The sequence below is a fragment of the Mobula hypostoma genome, chromosome 4 (genome assembly GCF_963921235.1).
Source record: "Mobula hypostoma chromosome 4, sMobHyp1.1, whole genome shotgun sequence".
NCBI classification, from domain to species: domain Eukaryota; kingdom Metazoa; phylum Chordata; class Chondrichthyes; order Myliobatiformes; family Myliobatidae; genus Mobula; species Mobula hypostoma.
The window spans coordinates 27371277-27395366 of record NC_086100.1 but is presented as its reverse complement, the minus strand read 5'-3'; the positions used below and the strand labels follow the sequence as shown (position 1 = coordinate 27395366).

The following is a 24090-nucleotide window of genomic DNA, read 5'->3' as shown; positions in this document are numbered from 1 at the left end:
TGCAGTCCCCTCCACTGGTCCTGCAGCTCTCTCTCCGCCTAGATGGTGGGAATGGATGTACAGCCAGGTGATTGGATTTGGCAAAGTTGGGGGACGGCACAGTTAGCATTCTTGATGTAACAGTGATTGAGTGAGATGGCTCCTCTGGTTCTGCAGGTGACATGTTGGCCCAGACGCTTCTACAGGTTTGCGGTCATCAGGCAGGCACCAGCGTTCATAGTCTCATGACTGCTAATTATTCAGCTTGCTGTCTGGGTGCACCACCACCAGGATGATAGTGGAGAATCAGAACAGACAATGCTTGACCGGCAGATGTTCCGGGTCAGGGGAGCAGGGCTGAGACAGAACTGCCGTGTCTGTGCGCCATGATGAATCCATCATAACGCAATCGCTGTGACCTTTGCCTTTACATCATGTGACCATCCCGTCCACGCTGTGGAGGGTGAAGACCTTGGGCTGGAGTCCTCCGTGGGGAAAAGCCTTCTGCTGTCCATAATGTCCTTCTGGTACCGCAGCCTTGCTCTGAAGTCTTTAATTATATTTCCCAGAGACTGTACGTTAGCTAGGAGGATGATTTTGGGGCCGGGGGGGGGGGGGGGTGAAGGCCCTTAGGGCCCTGTGTTTTAGTTTTACCTGGAGTTTAGTGTGACTCTTTCAAATATCATTGATTAATCTGCATGGTGTACAATGTGGATAACAAACAATGCAACTCATGTTCCCAGTATTATTTGTTTACTTATTTATATTTTTATTTGCACAGTTTGTTTTCTTTTGCACATTGATTGTCAGTCTTTGCCTATGTGTAGTTTTTCATCAATTCTATTGTATTTCTACTGTGAAACCCTGTCAGTAAATAAATCTCAAGGTAGCACATGGTGACATATTTGTACTTTGATAATACATTGACTTTGAACTTTGAACTTTGACAGCTCATGGCTCCCTGCATTCCCTACCTCTGTGTACCCATATTTTGCCCGAGGAGCTGTACAACTCCCGCTACTGCCCACAAGGAGTTTGTATGTTCTCCCTGTGACCGTGTGGGTTTCCTCTGGGTGCTCTGCTTTCCTCCCACAGTCCAAACGAGTACTGGCTAGTTGGTTAATTGATCATTGAAAACTGTCCCATGTTGAGGCTGGGGTTCAATCGGTGGTTGCTGGGTAGCATGGTTTGAAGGGCGGGTTCCGCACTGTATCTCAATAAATTAAAATAAACAAACAAATAAATAAATAGGGCCTGGCCTTCCTCTGGGCACCTGAATTCCCTTGTTTAGAAAGTGAAAGCTTATGTATTAGAATATTTCTGATAACAATTTATCAACTGGTACAATTCTAAACATATCAACGTCAATTGGACGGCTCGCACCAAGTTTACCCCAACAAAATTTGTCTCAGGACACTCTCCTCGAACTATCTTTCAATTATCTCCCAAAAGGAGGGGAAGAATAACAATTTGTAAGCCAATGGACTCCGGAGAGTGAAATAGAGTCACCTGAGAGGATCAGATTAAATAGGCAGAGCTGTCATCTGAGGCCCCTGTAAACTCAATTTATTGGCTCAACACAGTACAATTCTTCTTTTGTTTCCCCCTCTGAGGACTTTTTTGAATTCTCAATTTACTTAGTTGCTGCCAGGTAATAAAAGTACACGAGCTCCATAGGAAGATGCAAACACTGTCCTTTGATAATTGTGTATTTCCTTCAAACAATCGCTCCTTCATAGATTGTTAAGTACAACATTCAATACAACTTATTCACCTGTACAACTCAATATATTAGGTAGATTAATCTGTCTGAAATTCAGTTTAGTTAATCAACCAGTGATAAATTCAAATAAAAATTCTATATTCTCCACAGGGTGCAGAGTTTGATTTTAAAAATAAATGTGAAAGCAGATCAGATATCCAGCAAAACCAAAGAAATCTATGAATCAAAATTAAATATAGTTCTAACATAATCTGTAAAATACATACACATTTCTTCTCTTGTGAGCCTTGCATAGAATCTGATAGGAAGGGGGAGGCATGGTCTTGTGATCTTATAGCATGTGATTTTGGGTACACTGTGCCTGTAGTGTTTGTTGCCACACCAGGCTGCATCTCCTCAACACCTTTTGTGGAGAAATCTCAGTCTGAAATGTAGGCTGTTTATTCCTCTCCATGGAAGCTGCCCGACCTGCTGAGTTCCTCCAGCATTTTGTATGTATTGCCAGAAGTTGACTGGCCTAGCTACTGGCATTCCAGGAATACTAATCATGAGTCCATTCCCTGAGGCTACAGACCAGAACAATGCAGGCCAACAGTGGGTTAGAGAGCGAGAGAACTGTCATAAGGAAACTGAAATAATGATGTTTGGTTCTGTTTACAAGATGTAGTAATCCAGAGACATAGACTAATAACTAATAACCCTTCACATCATCTGCTGTTTCCAAGCTGCACTGGGAATTTATTTCAATGTATGATCCAGTTTATAGGAAGCCAATAATATTCTGTGAGAATTAGTGTGGGTAAAAGAAGAGGTACATTTGGAGACACAAAAGACTACAGATACTGGAATATAGAGCAACAAATAACCAGTTGGAGGTCGAGCCGCATCTGTGGTGGCAGGGGAAGGAATTAATCCGTCATGATGCAGGGTTTCAATCTGAGACATCTTTTTCTCCCAAACATGCTGCTCAACCATTGAAATCCCCAGGCAGCTTAAGAACTACATTTATTCTCTAAAATTGTCTGTCACTCCCTGATAATACCCCTTTCTTAAATTCTGTCGGTTAAATAACTTGGAGCAAAATACTAATCTTCTCAAAACTCCTCTGTCTTTCAGGGAACATTCTGGGGAGGTCAACAGATTAGTTGTGTTGGTTGGTAGATGGGCCAAGACAGGAGATTTGTTTCATCTGATGATATCCATGGAAAGTGTTGCTGCTTGGGTTACCAGTAAGATGCCTGAGGATTATGTCTCTCAAAACAAAACTGCTATAATGGAAAGTTTGTGCACTGTGGAGTTGGAATTGGAAAAATAATGAAAGACTAATGGTTAATGTGGAAAAGGTTCCAATATAGATTTTCAGTTCTGCACTCTCCTATACTGGCAGGTCATCTCCCTGGCAAAGAAACACCGGAGGAAATTAAATCCAAGTGTTTTCTATAATAGTGATCACCTTTCGTCCTTTACAGATGGTCAGTGGAAAAGTTGATGCATTCACCAACTCTTCTCAGTCTCTTTTCTCCAACTGCCCTAATGAGACATGTACAAGGTCCAATGGATGAATGGAGAATGTACACCAGTATAAATAAACTGCTCCCTCATGACCTTCTTTGCTGCAAATTCCACAAGGGACAAACAACAGATGCAAGGCTCAGTTCACCTAATATTAATGACGACAATTTGATAAGGTGTGATAAATGATTTTTTGAACATTTTACACTAAAGGGGGCAGTACTTTGTACTCCTGTACACCTCTTCGTGTTTCTCCGGTGGCCATCATTATATTTGGGTATGTGAACATTTGAGGCAACGGCTGGTTTGGAATCTCTTAGGAGCACCCTGGTGATCCTGATACCTTTACCAGACTGTGCCACACTGGTAATTCATTATCATCAAAGATCCAAAGTTTGGAAAGACAGTGATATCTGGTTGATAACTAGTATGGCTAAAGACTGTTGGATTAGAGTCTAAATGATTAATTTTCTCATAGTTTAACTTCCTTATCTGCTTGTATGATTACCTGTTTGTAAATGTTCAGTGGATTTTTAATCATTTGTAGTATGGCCGGCATAAATCAAACAGTTTCATGGACTGTTTTTATCAAAAGAAATTCCTTATTTGTCAAGTTTGAGCTGGTTTTCAGGATAAAGATGACCACAAGGCAAGATTCTTGGTTCTTTCACTTCCTTCTGTGTTCGTTTTTTAGTTTACAGCAGATTTGGTTACTAGATTCAACAAGGAAGGTGTAATTTTGTTCTGTTAAATTTGTAGCATTGTGTCTATCGATCCCTATACAACAAGACAAAGATGGAAACAACATCAGGCCAGATGGCATTTAGGCAAAGAGAAGCAGGGTAATGTATCAGGTCAGAGACTTTTGGTCTGACAAAAGAAAATTGATTTGAATTGTTAACTCCATTTCTCTCTCCATAGATGCTGCCTGACCTGTTGCCCCCTTTCAGCAGTTCCTGATTTTATTTCAGACTTTCAGCATCTGCAGCTCTTTTGATCCATGGAATTTGAAAAACAAAATAAAACTACAGATGCTGGAAATTTGAAATAACAACAGAAAATGCTGGAAACAGTCAGAGGTCAGGCAGCACCTGTGGAAAGGGAAGAAATTAATATTTCAAGTTAGAGACACAAATGACTAGAGGTTTTGGAATCTGGAACTAAATGCTTGAAATTCTGGAATTTCAGATCTGAGCAAAATGAGAAAACAAAGATTTAAGTAGCAGAAAAGGGGAAGGGGATGTAGGGATCAAAGAGTGTGACTGTGATGGGGTGAGGATCCAGACTGCCTGAACGTGAGAGAGTAGTGAATATGTATTAGTTGGAGACACTCTGTCTGGAGGAGATGTTACATGAAGATAAATGAATAATTTTCCTCTTCAATCTCATTCATGTTGGCAATAAGGAAGCATCCAGTTTGAGTCTGAATGTCTGTTTAATGAAACAGAATGTGAGCGTTTCAATTCCAGTGCCACTTGCTCAAGCCAGAGACTAATACAAAATTAGCAAGGTATGGAATTCAACTCTGTTAACTGCCACCATCTAGAAACAGTGACAGTGTCAACTGGAGAATTCAGTTGCTAAAATAATAGAAAAATCTAATTCAAAACAAAACTTATCTTCTACAGTTTTTAAGAGTTACCGATGATTCTCTATTAACAAAGGGGGGAGGGATGTAGTTGTGAGGTAGGGGAGTTTACAGGTTAAAGGGACAGGAGTAGGAGAGATTTTCAGTGATGGCTATTTACTGCCAGAGAGAATGGTGGAATGATAAAGTTAAGTTTTAATGTTAATACTTTTGATACATTGACTCTTCATTTCTCTCCATAGATGCTGCTTGACTTGCTGAGTTTCTCCAGCATTTTGTATGTGTTCCTCTGGATTTCCAGCATCTGCAGAATTTCTTGTGTGAATGATAGTCAATAAAATATGTTACATATTTGAAGGGAAGGGTAGGAATTTGCTGGATAATGCTGGATTTGCTGGGGTTGAGTGGGATCCAGGATCATCCATGACAGAATGGTGGAGCAGACTCGATGGGCTGAATGGCCCAATTCTTCTATGTCTTGTGGTCTAATGTTGCATTGCAGGATCCAAATGCCTAATACTTGAGGACATGCATTTAGGGTGAGAGGGGATTCATTCAAAGGACATGTGGGGGTGGGGGAGTGTTTTTCCACGGAGAGGGGTGCGTGCCTGGGGCGGTGGTGAAGGTGGATATAACAGAGTCATTTAAGAGCTTCGTAGGAGGAGACATGAGTGAGCATAGGAGAGAGGGATATGTATATTGAGTTGGCAGAAAGGATTGGTTGAGTTATGTGTTTAATTACTAGTTTAATTAGTTCAGCACAACATCATGGGCTGATGGCTTGTTTCTGCGTTGTACTGCTCTATATCAGGTAGCAATCAGGACATTGAAGTGAATTCGATAGTTTCCTCCAGTGGGCTGAATAACTTCTCATTGTATGATTCTATGAAATGCAGCAAAGCGACAGGGAACATAGAGCATTACAGCACAGTACAGGCCCTTCAGCCCACGATGTTGTGCTGACCCGTTAACCTCCTCTTTTAACATGTTGGGAATAACCAGTGATCATGAGATTTGGCTGCTTCTGGCATCAGCGATGGCATGGATTTCACTCAGTCCAATTACACGGGCATTATTCTTCCCATGTTTTAAAACACAGCAACAGAATTTGGTATCCGCTAATTTATTTCTAAGCTCTTTACACCTGAGGCCATATATCACCGGACTGAGACACTGGGCTATGGAAAAAACGACAGTGTTGACTAGTTTTAGTATTATTAAGTTAGGCTTATTACTTATTCCTACTGTGAGCAAAACTGGGAGAATGAAGAAACTTAATTGCATGCCGTGGATGAGAATGGTATTCCTTGCTTGCACATTGGAGGACACAAAATGCCCAGCCCGTCTTCCTTCTCGGTATATTAAACAATAGCTTATTAAAATCACAAGAAAACACAGTAGAATAAATGCAATTCCAATTTGCCTTGAAGCAAATCCATCCAGTGGATTTGGACAGCTTGGGTCGTTTTCAATTATATATGTCACTGAGGCATTCAGGCTTTGATAGATTAATGACCACAGTGAATTCTGCACGGCTAATATCCATATTACTGGGGTTATTTTCTTTTTTGCGGAACCAACAAGTGAAAGATATCGCAGTGGCCAGCAGATAGCTAGACACGCATTGAAGGACATGAGGGTTAAAGTCAGCATGATGCATTGTGCGAACGTTATTTGTACAGAGAGCAGGATCCAGCAAAGCACTCGGGGTGAGCTGACTTTGAAGAGTCGAAAGCCGTTCGTCAATGTGCCCAAGGCGAAGTATATGGAAGAGTAGATGAGATGCTGGCACAGGAGAAAGTATCTTGTCTCTCGTTTCAATTCCAACTCTTGCTGCACCGTGCTAATTATTACATGACTGCATACCGCAGTGACGATGAAATCAATTAGATAAACTGAAGTCTTCACTGCACCAAAAAAATAATCGGAAGTCTCGTTAGAGTTGTTCATGCCTTCCTTTAATGCTCTTTGTAACTGGAATGAACAAACCATACAAAGGTATTCTTCCACCAAGTATTACTGCTTATAGTAAGGCTCATTTTGCCGTCTCAGCACTTCATTGTTCATTGCCGTTATTTGTCTGCAACTAGAGATCTCTAAAGAGAAGAAACAATGAACTTAGCTGAACATTATTAAGCACAATAGGAAAAGAAAGTTGGATAATTATTGAATTCATTATACATGGAAAATTATCTAATTCTCTATATAAAATGGGTGAAATTGCCTCTCCTTCTTGGACTAACTATGTCAAGGATGCCTATCTCACAATTAGTTTGTATAAATTGAACTGAATATTCTTTCTCCTAATACCTGCAGTGAGCTCCAGATTCACTGAATTGAATTCATTGTCTTTGGCTTGCTACTAACTCGTTGAATAGAAGCTGCTCCTTAGTGATCACCAGTCATTGATCATGGAGTCTTACCAAGGATGTTGCCAGAACTTGAGGACCTGAGTTGGAGGCAAAGGTTGAACAGGTAGGGACTTTATTCCCTGGGGCGTAGGAGAATGAGGGGAGATTTGATAGAGATATAGAATATTATGTATGACATCAGTAGGGTAAACGCAAGGAGACATTTTCCACTGAGGTTGGGTGAGACTAGAACTAAAGGTCATGGGTTAAGGGTGAAAGGTAAAATATTTAAGAAGTCTGAGGGGCAACTACTTCTCTGAGGGTGGTGCGAATGTGAAATGAGCTGCCAGTAGAAGTGATGGATGCAAGTTCAGTTTCAACATTTAAGAAAACTTTGGATAACTACATGGATGAGGGTGGTATGGAGGGCGATGGTTCAAGTTGATGGGACTAGGCAAATAGTTTGGCATGGACTAGATGGGCTGAAGGGCCTGTTTCCTGATTTCCTGATCCTGTGCTGTAGTGCTCTATTACACTAAAATCAATTTGGATTTTGATTTTTATTAATGACTAAAATAGGATGGTGTAAACAAAGACGTGACAAAACAAGTAAAAAAAAACTCTAGACTCAAAATTTAAAAAAGGGCAGTAAAAGAGTCTTAAATGTTTTTGTTGTTTCTCTCTCCACAAATGCTGCCTGACCTGCATGACACAAGGCATAGTTTTAACTGCGGAGGGACACAAAGCAGAGCAGTTTTGAGGTAGGATGGGGAAGAAACAGATTAGGAAACTTGACATTCTAAATAATTAATGAAATGTATTGAGTGAACAGATCCTGTATTAAAGCTGGTGACATTTTTGTTTTCATCAGATACGCAATCTGATGCTCAGACAGTTAATACTTCAGGGAAAGCAGTTTTGTCAGTAACTGCTCAGGTCCCACCTTCACATACTTAGCAAAGTTTAGTTCATTAGAATTAATGTTTATGATAAATTATGTTTGTCCCATTCTTGGAATATACTGTGTTGCTGAAAAAGATCTATTTCTTTGGCACTTACATCCTGTAAAATTAGAGGGAACATATGCCTAAGACAACAGTAAACTTGAACTTGTCATTAAACTATGAATAAAGTTATTTCACGTGCCTCACTTCTGGAAAAACAAATAATAGGTGTGGGATGAAGGGAGCCAACTACTATTTTGCTTTAATTGTTCTTCATTTTGTTTAGCAAGGAAGATTTTGCCTTCTCCTTAATTTCTTCAAGGCAGTGATATTTTAGATTAACCTTGGTGCACGCTACAAAGTGGCTTTGAATTCTGCAAAATAAATTTGATAGAGTTCCCCATGGAAGATTACTAATTAAGCTCAGCCCTCTGGTGGTTTGGAGCAAACACAAGGAATAAAAAGATCGTCAAACTATACAAAGGAACATTACTGAGTGAAAGGCTATTTGGGAATACTGGACTTCTTACTGAATGGTTGCTTCTCGGCTCCATGCTGAGATTACTATCACAATGAATTGTGTTAATTAGTTGAATGTAGGAGATTGTGCAGTTAGAGAAGACATCTAGCCACCAATGTTTCCACCAAGGTGTGTGCGTATGCATGAGAGCACACATCATTTGCTACTAGCGCACAAAGGAACTTGCACTGCGCACAAGGTTGTCGCCCTCTAACTCATTGGCGTTTTAAGTATATTTCACTATCGTACCAATCACATTTCATTTTGTATTTCCTGTGTGACATTTTATTTCTTTTTAACAATGAACAACAAACTGCACTTGGTAGTTTATTATCCTTAGAATAGCTTCAGGTTTACTTCCACTTAAAAATTCAGTGCGCACATGTTGTTGTCACTGGGCAAAACATTTCACAGCACGAGATTTTTGTGCACAGTGGTCATTACAAATTAGAGGGAACATTACTAGCTACAAAAGGTAGCTGATGCAGAGTTAATTACAATTTTAAGACTGAGTTTACAGGATTTTTGTTTGGTTAGCTTGTTGAAAGATCTGAGACAATGCAAGAAGCACTGAGGTATAATTTGGTTACGGTAGACCAAACTTGTAGGAGTGGAAGGGCCTGTCCTGTTCTGAGTAGAGTAGGATTAATGTTGGTCGAGTTTAAAGAGATAGCAGTGTTAAAGTTTGTTGTAATAATAAAGCAGGGTTAAAACTAGTTCTAGATAAAAATGCAAGGTTAATGTTTGTCCTTAAAGGCATTGTGGGCACGTAGCCAAGTTGTTAAGGCATTGGACTAGCGACCTGAAAGTCGTGAGTTCGAGCCCCAGCCGAGGCAACGTGTTGTGTCCTTGAGCAAGGCACTTAATCACACATTGCTCTCTGACGACACTGGTGCTAAGCTGTATGGGTCCTAATGCCCTTCCTTTGGACAACATTGGTGTTGTGGAGAGGGGAGACTTGCAGCATGGGCAACTGCTGGTCTTCCATACAACCTTGCGCCCTGGAGAGTGAAGACTTTCCAGGCGCAGATCCATGGTCTCAAGACTAACGGATGCCTTTAAAGGCATAGATGGTTTAATGTTTGTCATTGATTGCAGCTTAATTTAAAATTAGCTGGTTTTAATTTTACAATAGGAATCAGTGGATAAGGTAGTTGACTGGGAAGCTGGACTTGAGGCAGGATATTCTATGTTAAGCTGATTAGTAGAATATAGAATGCAGTGGAGAGTACAGGCTCTTTGGCCCATGATGTTGTGTAGACCTTTTAACCTACTCTAAGATCAATCTAATCCTTCCCCCCGCCCCCCACATAGCCCTCCATTTGAAGGCTCTTGAAGAGGCTTGAAGTGCTATAGGTCCTATTTTTTCTCTTATTACTTGCATTCTTCATGTTCAGTTGTAAAGAGCAATCATCTCAAAGGTAAATGCAACAATCAAATAAAGACAAGTCTACTCACAATGGCAAAACATTATTAAAATCAGTACTGAAATGGTAACAGCGTTATAATGGACATAGCTGCTTCTCTAGTTGATTTGCAATAATGATAAATTGTTGACAATTAGCCGAATTGTTTGAAAAAATACAGGCGCCAATAAAACTTGACACATCTTTGACATTCCCAGAGACCTCATGCCAATTTGAAATTGCAAAATTAGTTTGTATTGTGGTATTTTCCTTTGCATAGTTGTGTTAAGAACCTATTATGTTTATTTGTCTCTATGGAACTGTTAAATCTGCCTGCCAATTATCATGTGTTAGAAATATGAAAATGTCATTAATATCGTGGCGATCCCTTTAAACAGAGATGAGGAGGAATTTCTTCAGCCAGATGGTGGTAATTCTGTCATTGTCACAGATGGCAGTGGAAGCTAAGGCTTTGGGTATATTTAAAGCGGAGATTGACATAGGCTCTTGATTAGTAAGGGTGTCAAAGGTCACGGGAAGAAGGGAGCGGAATGGGGTTGAGAGGGATAATCAATCAACCATGATGAAATGGTGGAACAGACTCGACGGGCCAAATGGCCGAATTCTGCTCCTACGTTTTATGGTCTTATTTAATACTTCCGTGCTTATTTCCATCATCATTACACCACCCCTCTTCCTGTCTCCATCCTGGCACTCTTGCTGGTCTCTCTAACAGGGCAGCAGTGCAAACTCCTTTTCATGATTATATAATTATTCTTTTCAGAATCAGATTTAATATCACTGGCATGTGTTGTGGAATTTGTTGTTTTGCAACAGCAGTACATTGTGATACATAATAATTCCTATAAATTACAGTAAGTGTATATATAAAAAGACAACTAATTAAATAACTAGAGCAAAAAGAGGGGAAAATACTGAGGTAGTGTATATGGACTCAATCTCCACGCAGAAATCTGATGACAGGATGAAGCTGTTTCTGAAACACTGAAAGGTTCAATTTATTATCAATGTAAGCAGAATACAACTCTGAGATCTGTCTTCTCCAGACAGCCATAAAATACAGAAAAATATAGAAGTAGTTGGAAGAAAGATGTCAATCCCCCTGCCACACAAAAAGAGAAAAGAACTAAAAAGTAATGAGAAGAGGTCATGTCCTGGGTGAAAGGAGTCCTGAGTGACGGATGCTGCCCTTTCGAGGCATTGCCTTTTGAAGGTGTTCATGATGCCAGGGAGGCAAGTGTCCATGATGGTGCTGGCTGAGTTTACAGCGTTTCCAATCCTGTGCACTGGCCCCTCCATACCAGATTGTGATGCAATCCGTTAGAATGCTCTTCATCGTACATCTGTAGAAATTTGCAAGTGTCCTTGGTGACATACCAATTCTCCTCAAACTCCAAATGAAATATAACTGCTAACATGCCGCCTTTGTAATTGCATCAATATAACCATATAACAATTACAGCACGGAAACAGGCCATCTCGGCCCTTTTAGTTCATGCCGAACTCTTACTCTCATCTAGTCCCACCAACCTGCACTCAGCCCATAACCCTCCATTCCTTTTCTATCCATATGTCGGGCCCAGGATAGACTGTCAGAGGTGCTGACACCCAGGAACTTGAAAACACTCATCCTTTCCTTTTCTGATCCCTTGATGAGGTCTGGTGTGTATTTTCTGGACTCACCCCCCACCCCCACCCAAAGTCAACAATCAATTCCTTGCCTTACTGACATTGAGTGCAAGGTTATTTTTATGACACCACTCAAACAGCTGATCTATTTTGCTCCTGTATGCCTCCTCATCACCACATGGAATTTTGCCAACAATAGTAGTTTTGTCGGCAGAATCATAGATGACATTTGAGCTCTGCCTAGCCACACAGTCATGGGTTTGGAGAAAGTACAGCAGTGGGCTGAGCATACATCCTTGAGGTGTGCTGGTGTTGATTGCCAGCAAGGAGGAGATGTTATTTCTGATCCACACAGACCATAGTCTCCCAGTGAGGAAGTCAAGGATCCAGTTGCCGAGAGATACGGAGACCCAGGCTTTGGAGTTTGATGATTCTAACTGAGGGTATGACTCTGTTGGACTCTGATCTGTAGTCAATAAACAACGGCCTGATGTAAGAGTATTGCTATTGCCTATGTGATCAAAGGCCGAGTGGAGAGCCAGTGAGACTGCATCCACTGTAGACCTACTGTGGTGATAGGAAAACTGCTGTGGGTCCTGGCTTAGGAGTTGATTCCAGCCATGACTACCCTCTCAAAGCACTTCATCACAGGAGATGCAAGTGCCACTGGGAATAGTCATTGAGGCATCTCACCCTGCTCTTCTTGGGCACTGGTATAACAGACACGTTGCACATCACAGTTCCCAAGAGAACACTGGATTGCACATAATTAGGCACTTGGTAAGATCCAATAAAAACAAGTTTGGTTTAAGTGGAGTGGCCATTGTGGGAGTGGGCCAGTATTAGAGTGGGAAGTCGCGGCCTTGGCTCATTGAGGCTTCAGTGCGGAGAGGCGTAGGCTATAGGTTGATCACTTTCATTATTTATTCTTTCTTTCCTTATTGCACATTTAGAGCAGTGAGAATGCCGGGCAGGATAGTGGAATGTTCCCCTTTGCAGGACGTGGGAAGGCATGGAGACCTCTGGTGTCCCTGACGACTACACCTGCAAGAAGCATATCCAGCTGCGGCTTCCAATAGACCACGCTCAGTCGGGAGGCTGAGGGGTTGATAGGCAGGACATATATGGAAGTAGTTACACTCAAGGTGAAGGGTGCAGGTAGCTGGGTGACTGTCAGGAGGAGAAAGGGGATAGGCAGCTCATGTAGAGTCTCCCTGTTTCCATTCCCCTCAACAACTGGTATACCACTTTGGATGACCGAGCACAGGAAGGCCACGGTGGTCAGGTCTCTGGCACTGAGTCTGGCTCTGTGGCTCAGAAGGGAAGGAGGGAGAAGAGACAAGCTGTAGAGATAGGTGGTTCATTGGTTAGGGGAACAGAAAGAAGGTTCTGTTGATGAGAACAAAATTCCTGGATTTTTTTCCTCCAGGGTGCCAGGGTCTGGGACATCTTGGATCGAGTCCACGGCATTCTCAGGTGGGAGGGTGAGCAGCCAGAGGTCATGGTCCACATCAGTACCAACGACATGGGTAGGAGGGGTGATGACGTCCTGCAAAGTGGCGACAGGCACTAAGTTAAAGGACAGGACCTCCAGGGTTGTGTTCTTAGGATTTCTACCCATCCACGTGCTAGTGAGACCAGGAGATCATATAGGAAAGATTGAATAGGTTAGGACTTTATTCCTTGGAACATAGAAGATTGAGGGAAGATTTGATAGACATATACAAAATTAGGAAGGGTATAGATAGGGTAGAGGGTAAAGGTTGACATTTTTAAGGGGAACACGAGGGGGATCTTCTTCACTTGGTGAGTAGCGAGAGTGTGGAATGAGCTGCCAGCATAAATGGATTCAATTTCAACACTTTAAATGAAATTTGCACGGGTACATGGATGGGGCAGGGTTGTATAGAGGGCTATGATCCAGGTGCAGGTCGGTGGGATTAGGCAGAATAATAGTTTGGCATGGATTTGGGGGGCACAGGGCCTGATTCTGTGCTGTAGTGCTCTATGTCTCCACGACTCTATGACTGTCACCCATTTGAAGTAGACAGGATCCTCCAGCTATAGCAATGAGAGTTTAAAGTTGTCCTTGAACAGCCCTGACACCTGGTTGGCACAGGTTTTAAGAGCCCTACCTAGTCCTACTTTTATAATCAGTCTATTTGTCCAACGTGGGTGGCAATGGAATTGAACACTTATAAGAAATTATGTATTCCAGCTTTACTTGGATTTATACTTCCTTGCCACTTGCCAAAATTTATTATTAATCCTGTAATCAGGCATAGTCTGAGAATATGGGCTCGGTTTAGAAAATATCATGGCCTTTATAGTTTTTCCCTTTCTAGTCCTATTCTATACAATCATTTATTTCAACCATCTATGCAGGATTCCATATTCCAAGACTGGTGTAGGAGAGGTATCAGGCGTTTTGAAGATCTTTTTATAGACAATTGGTTTGTGACTTTTGAACAGTTGTCTACAAAGCTTAATTTACTGAGTACTCATTTTTTTAGATATCTTCAAATTAGACATTTCATTAGCTCTTTAACACCACATTTTCCTGAACAACCTGATAAAAATATTGTACACTTGTTTCTTCAAATGAACCCCTGGGGTAAAGGTTTAATTTCTACTATTTGTGTTAAATTTATGAATTTCAGACGAGCCCCTAGTGATAAAATTAAAACTGTTTGGGAGCATGACTTAGGTTTTTCTTTGTCCAACGTGGTTTGGGATTCAATTCTTAAGTCAGTCAATTCAAGTTCTTTATGTGCTTGTCATTGTCTTTTGCAGTTTAAAGTTGTCCATAGGGCTCATATATCTAAAACCAAATTGGCAAATTTCTATCCTGATATTAGTCCCTGGTGTGACAAATGCAAAGGAGGTGAGGCTTCCCTTATTCATATGTATTGGGCCTGTCCTACTTCGGAAAAATTTTGGAAAGATGTTTTTTTTTTAAACTTTATCTTCTATATTAAGTTGCCATTTGGAACCTGATCCTTTGATCACTCTTTTCAGTATTTCTCGAGACTCTGACAAGCATTTGATCCCGGCTAAATGATAAACATTGTCTTTTGCCTCTCTCTTAGCTAGACGTGCAGTACTCTTTAAGTGGAGAGATGTAGTTCCCCCTGCCCATGTTCATTGGCTTAGGGATATTATGTCTTGTTTTGATCTTGAAAAGATTTACTATTCACTTAAGTTTCATAAGGTGTGGGGACCTTTTCTTGAATATTTTCATAATTCGCACCTAGATTGACAGGTGTATTTTTTTTCTTCCCTTGATGGTCAGGTCCTGCATTTCCAGCTTTCTCTGATTCTTTGATTAGGTAGCAGTCTGCCTTATTATTACTCATTTCTCTTTTTACTACAATATATAGTTCTGGGGTGATAAAAGTTTACCTCGAGTCCTTTCAAATACTTATAATATAATGGTTGGCTTGGAGTTGGATATTGGGTGGGTTGGGTGCTTTCCTTTCCAATTTTTCACTTTTAATATGGGTGACTTGCTCATTTGTTAAGATATTATTGTTATTTTTGTCTGTTTTGCAATGATCCTTCTATTTATACTACTGATTTTTTTCTTCTATGCTGTAGTTTGTAGAAAAACATAAATAAAATATTTTAAAAAAGAGCCCTACCAGGTACATCACCAGCCCTGACACCTTGCGACCTCTTGAAAGGGTCCTGATGTTGGGCTCCGAGACAGAGGTCACAAGGTCACCGGACGCTGCAGGGACTCACACAGGTGTAGTTTTATTCTCCCTTACAAAGCGTGAATAAAAGGCATTGAGCTCATCTAAGAGTGTGGTATCACAGCTGGGTAATAATGGCCTGCAAACCCTGCTAGCGCTGAGAGGCGTTCCCCATCTTTACTATGACTATTACAGTGAAGTGGCCCCTGCCATGGCAGGATCAAAAGACCAAGTAGAGCTACACTTATTCAGCACATTATCCCTGCTGCTGACCTGCAGACTGTAAGGCAGAGGCACAGAAAAACCAGAGCTGAGACGAAAAGTACATAAGTGTACATTAGATGGCCCTGACTGGTTGTCAGGTACTGTAGATAGGTGGGTTAGTACGCTTGCAAATGATATGAAGATTGATGGTGTTGCAGACACAGGGAAAATGATCAATTGGAGATATGGACAGAGAAATGGCAGATGGATTTTAATCCAGCTAAGTGTAAAGCGTTGCACCTCAGTCGGTCAAATGTAGAGACAGTACTGTACTCTGTTAAGAGCAAGACTCTTAACATTGTTGATGAACACAGGAATCATAGGGTCCATGTTCATAGCTCTCTGAAAGTGACTACACAGGTTGATAAGATGGTTAAGAATTTATCAAGGCATTCAGTTCAAAGGTCAGGAGGTTATGTTCCAGCTTTATAAAGTTCTGGCTAGGCTGCATTCCAAAGATTACATACAGTTCTGGTCACCCCATTGTTGGAAGGATGTTGAGGCTTTAGAAAGGGTGCAGAAGAAGTTTACCAGGATGTTGTCTGGATTAGAGAGCATGTGCTACAACAAGAGGTTGGACAGGCTCTGGAGGGTGGAGGCCGAGGGGATATCTGATAGAAAATTATAAGATTACGAGAGGCATAGATAGAGTGGACAGACAGTATCTTTTTCCCAGGGTCCCATAGTCTGATACCAGAGGACTTTCATTTAAAGATTTAAAGTGTGAGGGGTTAAGTTTGATGGAGATGTCAGGGGCAAGTTTTAAAAATAAAACACGGAGAGGTGGATGCCTGGAACGTGCTGCCTGGGTGGTAGTGGAGGCAGATACAGTAAAAGTTTTTAAGAAATGTTTAGATAGACATATGAATGTGAGGAAAAATGGAAGGACATGGACGTTGTTCGGGCAGAAGGGGTTAGTTTAGCTGGTCATTTGATTACTAATTAAATTGATGAAGCACGACATTGTGTGCCAAAGCACTTGCTCCTGTGCTGTACTGTTCCATGTTCTACAGTGGTGCCAGAAAGCTCGTGAACCCTGTAGAATTTTCTCTTTCTGCATATATATGACCTGAAATATGATCAGATAAAACCAATTAAATAAATAACACAAAACATTATACTTGTTCTTTTATTTATTGAAATAAATGATTCAATATTAGTTGTATTTGTTGGAAAAAGTAGGTGAACCTTTGCTTTCAGTATTTGATGTGACCCCCTGTATAGCAAAAACTTCAACCAAATGTTTCCAGTGACTCTTGATCAGCCCTGCACATCGGTTTGGAGGATTTTTAGGCCATTTCTCCTTACAAAACTGCTTCAACTCTGGAATGTTAGTGGGTTTTCTTGCATGAGCTGCTTGCTTCAGGTCCTTCCACAACCTTTCTACACGATTAGGGTCAGGACTTACAAAACAGAAATTTTCTGTTTTTTTAAAACCATTCTGTTGTTGATTTACTCTCGTCTTTTAGATCATTGTCTTGTTGCATTTTCCAACTTCTAGTAAGCTTCAGGTGATGGACTGCTTCCCTGACATTCTCCTGTAAAATGTCTTGATACAATTTTGAATTTGTTGTTCCCTCAATGATTGCAAACCGTCGAGCACATGAACAGATGTTTCTCGGAAGAACAGGCTCTGTCAGTAACCTGACTTGGTGTGCCTTTTTTTATGGGACAGGGCACATCTACAAACCCGCACCTCCAATCTGATCTTATTGATTGAAACATTTGACTCCAAGTAGCTTTGTAGAAAGCATTACCCCAGAGGTTCACATATGTTTTCCAACAAATGCATGTACTATCAGCTCATTTTTCTCAGTAAATAAATGAACAAGGATAATGTTTTTTGTGTTAGTTAATTAGGTTCTCTTTATCTAGTCTTGGGATTTATATCAAGATCTGATCACATTTTCGGTCATATTTATGCAGAAATAGAGAAAATTCTACAGCTTTCACAAACTTTCTAGCAACATTTTATGTTGTCCCTCTGACAAATAATGACAAACTTGGTGTCTATATTCAGTAGCCACGATCCTCAAAAGGAATTAGTCCACATAGACTCAACGAGCTTCAAGCTGTGAGCTTCTTCTCTCTTAGTGTCACTCGCTATAAGCCACGTGTTTGGGGAACCTCTGGAACACATCAGTGTGTCCAATCACAGACAGGAAATAGGAAGAAAAAAAGCCCGATTTTTAACTCGTATTTTAAATATTTTATACACTATAAATTAAAAATCAACATAGATGTAAGATAAAGTATCAAAAATATTTAGAAACTTAGTAAAATCCATTACCTTTTGAAGTTTTTAAATGCATTGGTCCACATTTTTTAGGGCCACAGAGAAAATAAAGAACTAAAAACATCATTAAGTATTCAATTACATCTCAGCCATTTTCAGAAAAATTGTTTGCTAAGTACCTGAAGTTTTTGTCAATTCAGATTTCTGTATGTTCTTTAGAAATGATGAAGTGGCAGTGAGCAGCCTTCGGGGTTTCTGCATTTAACTGGGTGTTCTCTGTCATCTTCACACTTAGAGCCCAATGAATGTTCTTTGTTCCACTCTCATTACTGCCATAACGTGACTTTAAAATTTAAAAAAGCCATTTGTTAGTATACAACATGGTCTCCTGCCACACACAATTACGACGAGTAAATGTTCACTGCCTTCAGATTACAGAACTGGTCTCAGAAGTTGAAGATGCCAGAATGAATCATCGGAAGCGTGAAGGGAACAATGCACTTCCAGTTAGGCTGTTGAAATAAAAATGTAATCTTGGTGAGCTTTGAGAGGAATCTATAGAAGCCTGCTGGAAATGCTCTTCTCATCTATGTCAGGGCAATAGCCTCAATTTCTGATTTTACCAGCAATTCTATTGAAAGGACAGGATACCTAATAAATATGTGCTTGTGTCACTGGCCATTGGCACTCAGTAACAACGGACAGGTAGACATCTATTTTCTCTGCATTCTTAAGTGGTTGGGTATACAGTAGCTGAGATTTTCTTTTAGATTATTGACCATAACTCAATACCTCTAAAACTACACCCTGATAAATGCTTCCAAAGGAAAGCACAATAAGGCAAATTCATTAGTTGGCAGCCAATGTCCCAACATCAATTTCACTCTAGAAGGCATAGCGACAATCTGATACAACATTTTGTTAAAGCATGGTTAGAAGCAGCGTTGCTGTTCGGAACAAATAGATCATGCTAAATGAAAACCAGCTTGTAATTAACAGTTAAGATGCAATACTAGTAAAAATATTTTTTTGAGTTTCTGTTAATAACTGTTTCAGTCAATAATAAAGCTCAAATATTTCGATTAATTGTTTTACTAAAATTCCTCTTTGTATAGAACCTCTGTGATTTATCTTACCTTTCTGGTATCTTCCATGCAAACTTCAACAAATATATGGTATGCTATCTTTCTTTCTTGCAGCAATTTTTCACAATAATTATTTTTAAAGTTGCCTTTTTGTGATTACTAACACACTTTAGCTCTGAGAGTATCTGCAGGCATTGTTGTAACACAAGCTGCTGAACGCAATGTCAGGCTGGTTTCCACTGGAAGGGAATTGAGGAACCAATCAGAACAGCTGAGCGGGTGTGTGCTTTGAGCTCTGAAAAGTGTACCCGATTAACATTAACTTCCTTAAAGTAAGGCGACCTCTAAAACCATCCTGCCCAATGAAGTGGAGGTATATATTAAGCAATCTTTCTCAAGTATAGGGATACTTTACGGATACTGACGTATTGCTGTGCAGTGTGGTTTGCCAGCTGCACAGAACAGGAAGGACTTGCAGCGGGTGGTGAGGGTAGCAGAGTGGGTTATTGGCACAACATTACCCTCCCTCAGACATTTATACTGGCAGACTTCAAAAGAAGGCTATTTGTATTTCAAAGGATCCCACTCATCCTGGATGTCACCTGTTTTCCCCTCTACCTTCTGGGAAGAGATACAGAGCATTAAGGACAAAAACAAAGAGACTCCTTAACAGCTTCTACCCACAAGCAGTGAAAAGTATAACACCCCTTTCCCTTCTCCTGCCCTCCTCGTAAGACGGCGGCAGCTAAATGCATCACACTTCCAGGAAGGGCAGGTGTGCAATAGTCCTACCCCCCCTCCCCCACCCATATTATTAATTTTGGACTGCACTCGTGATGTTTTAGAGTTTATTTTATGTATATATTCTTTGTCATGCTGCAAAACATTGAGCTGCTAAACTGTGTTTCATTGCTCCACAACAATGACAATAAAGATATTCCATTCTATTCTATGAAACTCGTACATATCAGAATCTAAAATTATACTGCTGAACTTGGAGAGGCACAGCAGGTTTTCAAAGTTTGGACAAGTGCTCCAGCTACCTGGCACCACCATCTGCCTACACATTCTCAGGATAAAAGAATGATAAAGTCAGAATCTTTATTACACATCACATTCCTCTCGACTGAAAGGAGTGCAGATATGGAATGTTGGAACTCCCATTATTGCCTGTTTTTTTTTGATGCAGTTTGTGTGCAGGCAGACAAGGTTAGTGCAGACACCGCCTGATCTATGAGTGGACTAATTGAAATGTTTATGGTTTCCACAATGGGATCCTTTTGACGGTGGTTCTGTCCTCAGGCCTACCAGCAGGTTGATTCAAAGGTCTGCTGTTTGAAATAGGAACTTGCTGACCAGTTTAAAACTGTAACAGACTTGATGGGGGGGGGCAAGAAATGTTCCCCAGCCCCATCTCCCACCTCCCCTCCCTCTATTCCATTTTCTTTTACTATGCTCTAATTCTGTCCGCGGTCACCTGAACTTGCTTTGAGAAGCAGGTCGACTAGTACAGTGACACCGTGAGTAAGGTTAGTTGAGCGCTATGAGGAAGTTGAGATTTGGGTGACTCACGGTACAGCTGTCATCAGATCAGTTATTTGAGCAGTGTCGTTGAGGATTTGTCTCCAGTGCTTCTGGCTTTCTTGCAAAGCAGCTGCCCTGAAGGGATGACAGGGTTAGAGGAGAGGCTGAAAAATTGCCCCACAGTCCTTTTAAATAAAAATGGATGGAAATGATTTCCACTAAGAAACTTTGAAGTGGGTCACTGGGAGGCCGTGACTATTAGCCAGATGTATTATGTACCACGTAACATAACCTGGGTTATGTACTCCACCTCTCCCTTAGTTTTTAGTTCATGGAATAATTTTTTGCTTTGAATTGCCAAGTGGCAAGCTTACTAAAATCAAACAGGGTGTAAGCTGAGCCAGATACAAATTACTTGCAATGAAGGTGCTTGCCAGGCTCCTCCCCTGACTCCGGCTGAGGGGGTGGATAACCAAACTGACACTCAAAGGGAGACGTACCCACAGAAGAGTGGTGCAGAGTGTTATGAGCCAACTCTGGCTGGAGCAGATGATCTCTCCAAGTGGCTGCGTTATCTGACAAAGGGCACCTCAGGGATTCCTCCAGTTCCTGGTTGGTGTCTCTGTCTACCCATTGGGCTGGGCGGTGAAATCCCAATGAGAGGCTGACCGTAGCTCCGATGAGCTGACAGAAAGCCTTCTAGAACCAGGAGGTAGACTGAGGGCCTCTGTCAGAAACAACCTCCTGGGGAAAGCCTTGAACTTTAAGCAGGTGTTGCAGCATAAGGTTGGCTGTCTCCTGAGCTGAGAGGAGCTTGGGTAGGAACACAAAGTGGCAGACTTTGTAGGACGAGACCACCACCACCATAATCACGTTATCTCGTGATGGAGGCAGATTGGTAATGAACTCCATGGAGAGGTGGGACCAGGGCCAGGAAGGAATGGGCTGCCCCTGTGGACGTGATGTGGGTTCTTTGTTCTGGGCGCAGATGTCACATATGACTTCCCCATAAGGTTTAACATCTCCATCCATGCTGGGTCTCCAGAATTGCCTCTGAATGAACTCCGCCATAGGAGCAGTCCCTGGACGCCCTGTGGCACGTGATGCGTGCTGCCACTGTAACACATCTGAATGGACAGAGTAGGGATGAAGATGGCTGTTGCCAGGCTCTGCCTCTAGCTGTTGTGCCCTCCTGATGATCTCAACCTCCCATCAGACTGGTGTCACCAGCCTGGACCTTGGGAGAACGGGTTCTGGGATGGTGACCAGATCAAGCTGCCTGGGAAAGGCATCTGGCTCCTGATTCATTGAACCTGGACGGTAGGTGATGATAAGGTCAAAATGGTTAAAAAGAAGAGAGGTTACCTAGCCTGATGTAAATTTAACTGCTTCTCCTCTTGAAAATATGCCAGGCTCTTGTGGTTAGTCCAGACCACAAATGGATGTTTGGCCTTCTCCAGCCAATGTCTCTACTCCTCCAGGACTAATCTGACCACCAAAAGCTCTAGTCCCTATATTAGGGGTTCCTAAATAGGGGCCCATGGGCCCCTTGTTTAATGGTATTGGTCCATGGCATAAAAAAGGTTGGGAACCCTTGCCCTATATAGTAATTCTCCTCCACAGGAGAGAGCCACTGGGAGAAGAAAGCACCAGGATGGAGATTCTGGCCAGACAGGGGCCATTGTGAAAGAACAGCCCCAACCCCAACATCTGAAGCATCTACTTTAATGAAGAATGGCAGCTCTGGATCAGACAGAACAAGGACGGAAACTGTTGTGAAGCTTCCCTCAACTTCCTGGAAAGCTACCTCTGCCTCTGGGGTCCATAGAAATGGGCCAGAGGTTCCCTTAGTCAGAGCAATAAGGGGTGCTGTGATGGAGCTGAAGTTGAGATGAACCTCCGGTTAAAATTAGTGAACCCCAGAAGCTGGAGCAGTTTGCTTGTGGTGGGTTGCGGGCAATCACTGATGGCCTGGGTCTTGCTAGGGTCCACCTGCTGATTCCCCTTAGTGACAGTAATCCTGAGGAAGGAGACTATGGAGACATGGAAATCACTCTTCTCCAGTTGACAAATAGTTGGTTCTGGAGTAAACACTGAAGGACCAGTCACGCACGGTGGACAAGTTTGTGGTAGGTATTGAAGAAGTGAGTATATCCAGGTACAAGAAGGCAAAATAATTTTGCATCTCTTTGAGAATGACACCAGTAAGAGCTTGGACGACTGCAGGGGCACTGACTAAACCAAAGGGAATCACAAGATATTTGTAGTGGGCACTGGGGTTGTTCAAAACAGTCTTCCATTCATCACCGTCCTGAAAGCAGACCAGGTCGTATGCACTTTGGAACTCACATTAGCAAAGATGGTTCCCCTTGCAGCAACTCAAAAGCTGTGGTCTTTGGAGGCAAGGGCTGCCCGTTCCTCACTGTGATCTTACTGAGGCCTTGATAATCTATATATGGTCAAAGTCCACCATCTTTTTCCACCATGAAGATAAGGTTTGCACCATCAGGAGAAGTGGAGGGGCAGATGAAACTGGGCATCAGAGATGTACTCCTCAATGGCCGCCCTTTCTGGAGCTGGCGGGGAGTAGAATCTTCCATGGGGCAGACAGGTTCCAGGTGGCAACTCCATTGCTCAGTCATAGGTTCGATGAGGAGGGAGTGTTGCGGCCCTTTTCTGACTAAAAACCTCTAGCAGCTCAGCATACTTAGGACAGCTGGGGGGAGTCAGGGGGCAGCCTAGTAGAGACAAGTAGGCAGAGAGCCCTGCAGTGAGTAGACCATCTGACCACTAGTCAATTTATGGGTTGTGGAAGAGCGACCAACGGTGCCCTAAGATGACCGGGATCTCAGGGCAATGAGTAAGCTGACACTGGATAATCTTGGTATGCTGTTCTATATGTAGACAGATGGGACCAGTGAGGTGGCAGATCCTCCCTAGAGATCTTTTCGTCCAGGGCCATGACCGGTTGGTCAGGGCAGGCCTGAGATACCTTGCTAACCCGAGGTCAATGCAATTGCCAGCTGCGTCAGAATCCACGAAGGCTCAGAATCCACAAAGGCTCTGAGGGTATGTTTGTATTTGTCCCAGGAGATGGAGGTAGACAGCATGACCCCAGATACAGCAGGCCTGTGAGGTATGGTGGAACCCATCAAAGACCTCCCTTCCCTGCAGAGATCTGGATGTTTTCCCAGCAACAGGCAGAATGGAAATGGCCGGGATCTCCACAACGGAGGAAGCACCTTCCCTTCATTCGTCAGTCCTGCTCGGCTGGAAAAAGTTGGGTTCTGCCCAGCTGCATTATCTCCACTGGAGGAAGCTGAAGGGAGCTGGGGGTGGGGGCGGGTGGGGGGGAAGGGTGGTGGTGGGGTGTGTGCACGACTGCACCCAGGATGATGAAGCTGGAGGTGGTCGGAGACTGGAAGCCCTAGAGGACACACTGCAGTGATCTGTTCTCATTTTCTGGAGATGATTGTCAACTTGGATAGAGGTATCAATGAGGGTCTCAAGATCCTCAACTGGCTCTCCGGCTGCTAATATATCTTTAATTTCACCTGATAACCCACGGTGGGGGCTTCAGTGTTCGAACCACTCTCTACTGCTAGAGTGTGGA

At 42.1% G+C, this 24090-nt stretch overlaps 1 protein-coding gene across 4 annotated transcripts; it reads right to left on the bottom strand.

The window, feature by feature from the left end:
- Positions 1-721: 721 nt before the first annotated feature.
- On the bottom strand, positions 722-19298 carry LOC134345197 (odorant receptor 131-2). 4 transcript variants are annotated; one of them, XM_063045460.1, is made up of 3 exons: positions 19005-19298; positions 18048-18380; positions 722-6898 (listed from the first exon to the last, which is right to left on the bottom strand). In XM_063045460.1, the coding sequence occupies exon 3, from the start codon at positions 6792-6794 to the stop codon at positions 5808-5810; it is 987 nt and encodes a 328-aa protein (XP_062901530.1). In that variant the 5' UTR covers positions 6795-6898; positions 18048-18380; positions 19005-19298; the 3' UTR covers positions 722-5807. The 4 variants fall into 4 exon arrangements, 2 of the variants coding, with proteins under 2 accessions (XP_062901530.1, XP_062901529.1); XM_063045459.1 differs by having other exon boundaries at positions 18048-18211; XR_010017633.1 differs by lacking the exon at positions 722-6898 and adding an exon at positions 10959-11387 and having other exon boundaries at positions 18048-18211; positions 19005-19296.
- Positions 19299-24090: the final 4792 nt, after the last annotated feature.

Bases quoted from the DNA above. Each gene is read 5' to 3' on its own strand.
- LOC134345197 (XM_063045460.1), bottom strand. From the start codon at position 6,794: ATGGTTTGTTCATTCCAGTTACAAAGAGCATTAAAGGAAGGCATGAAC.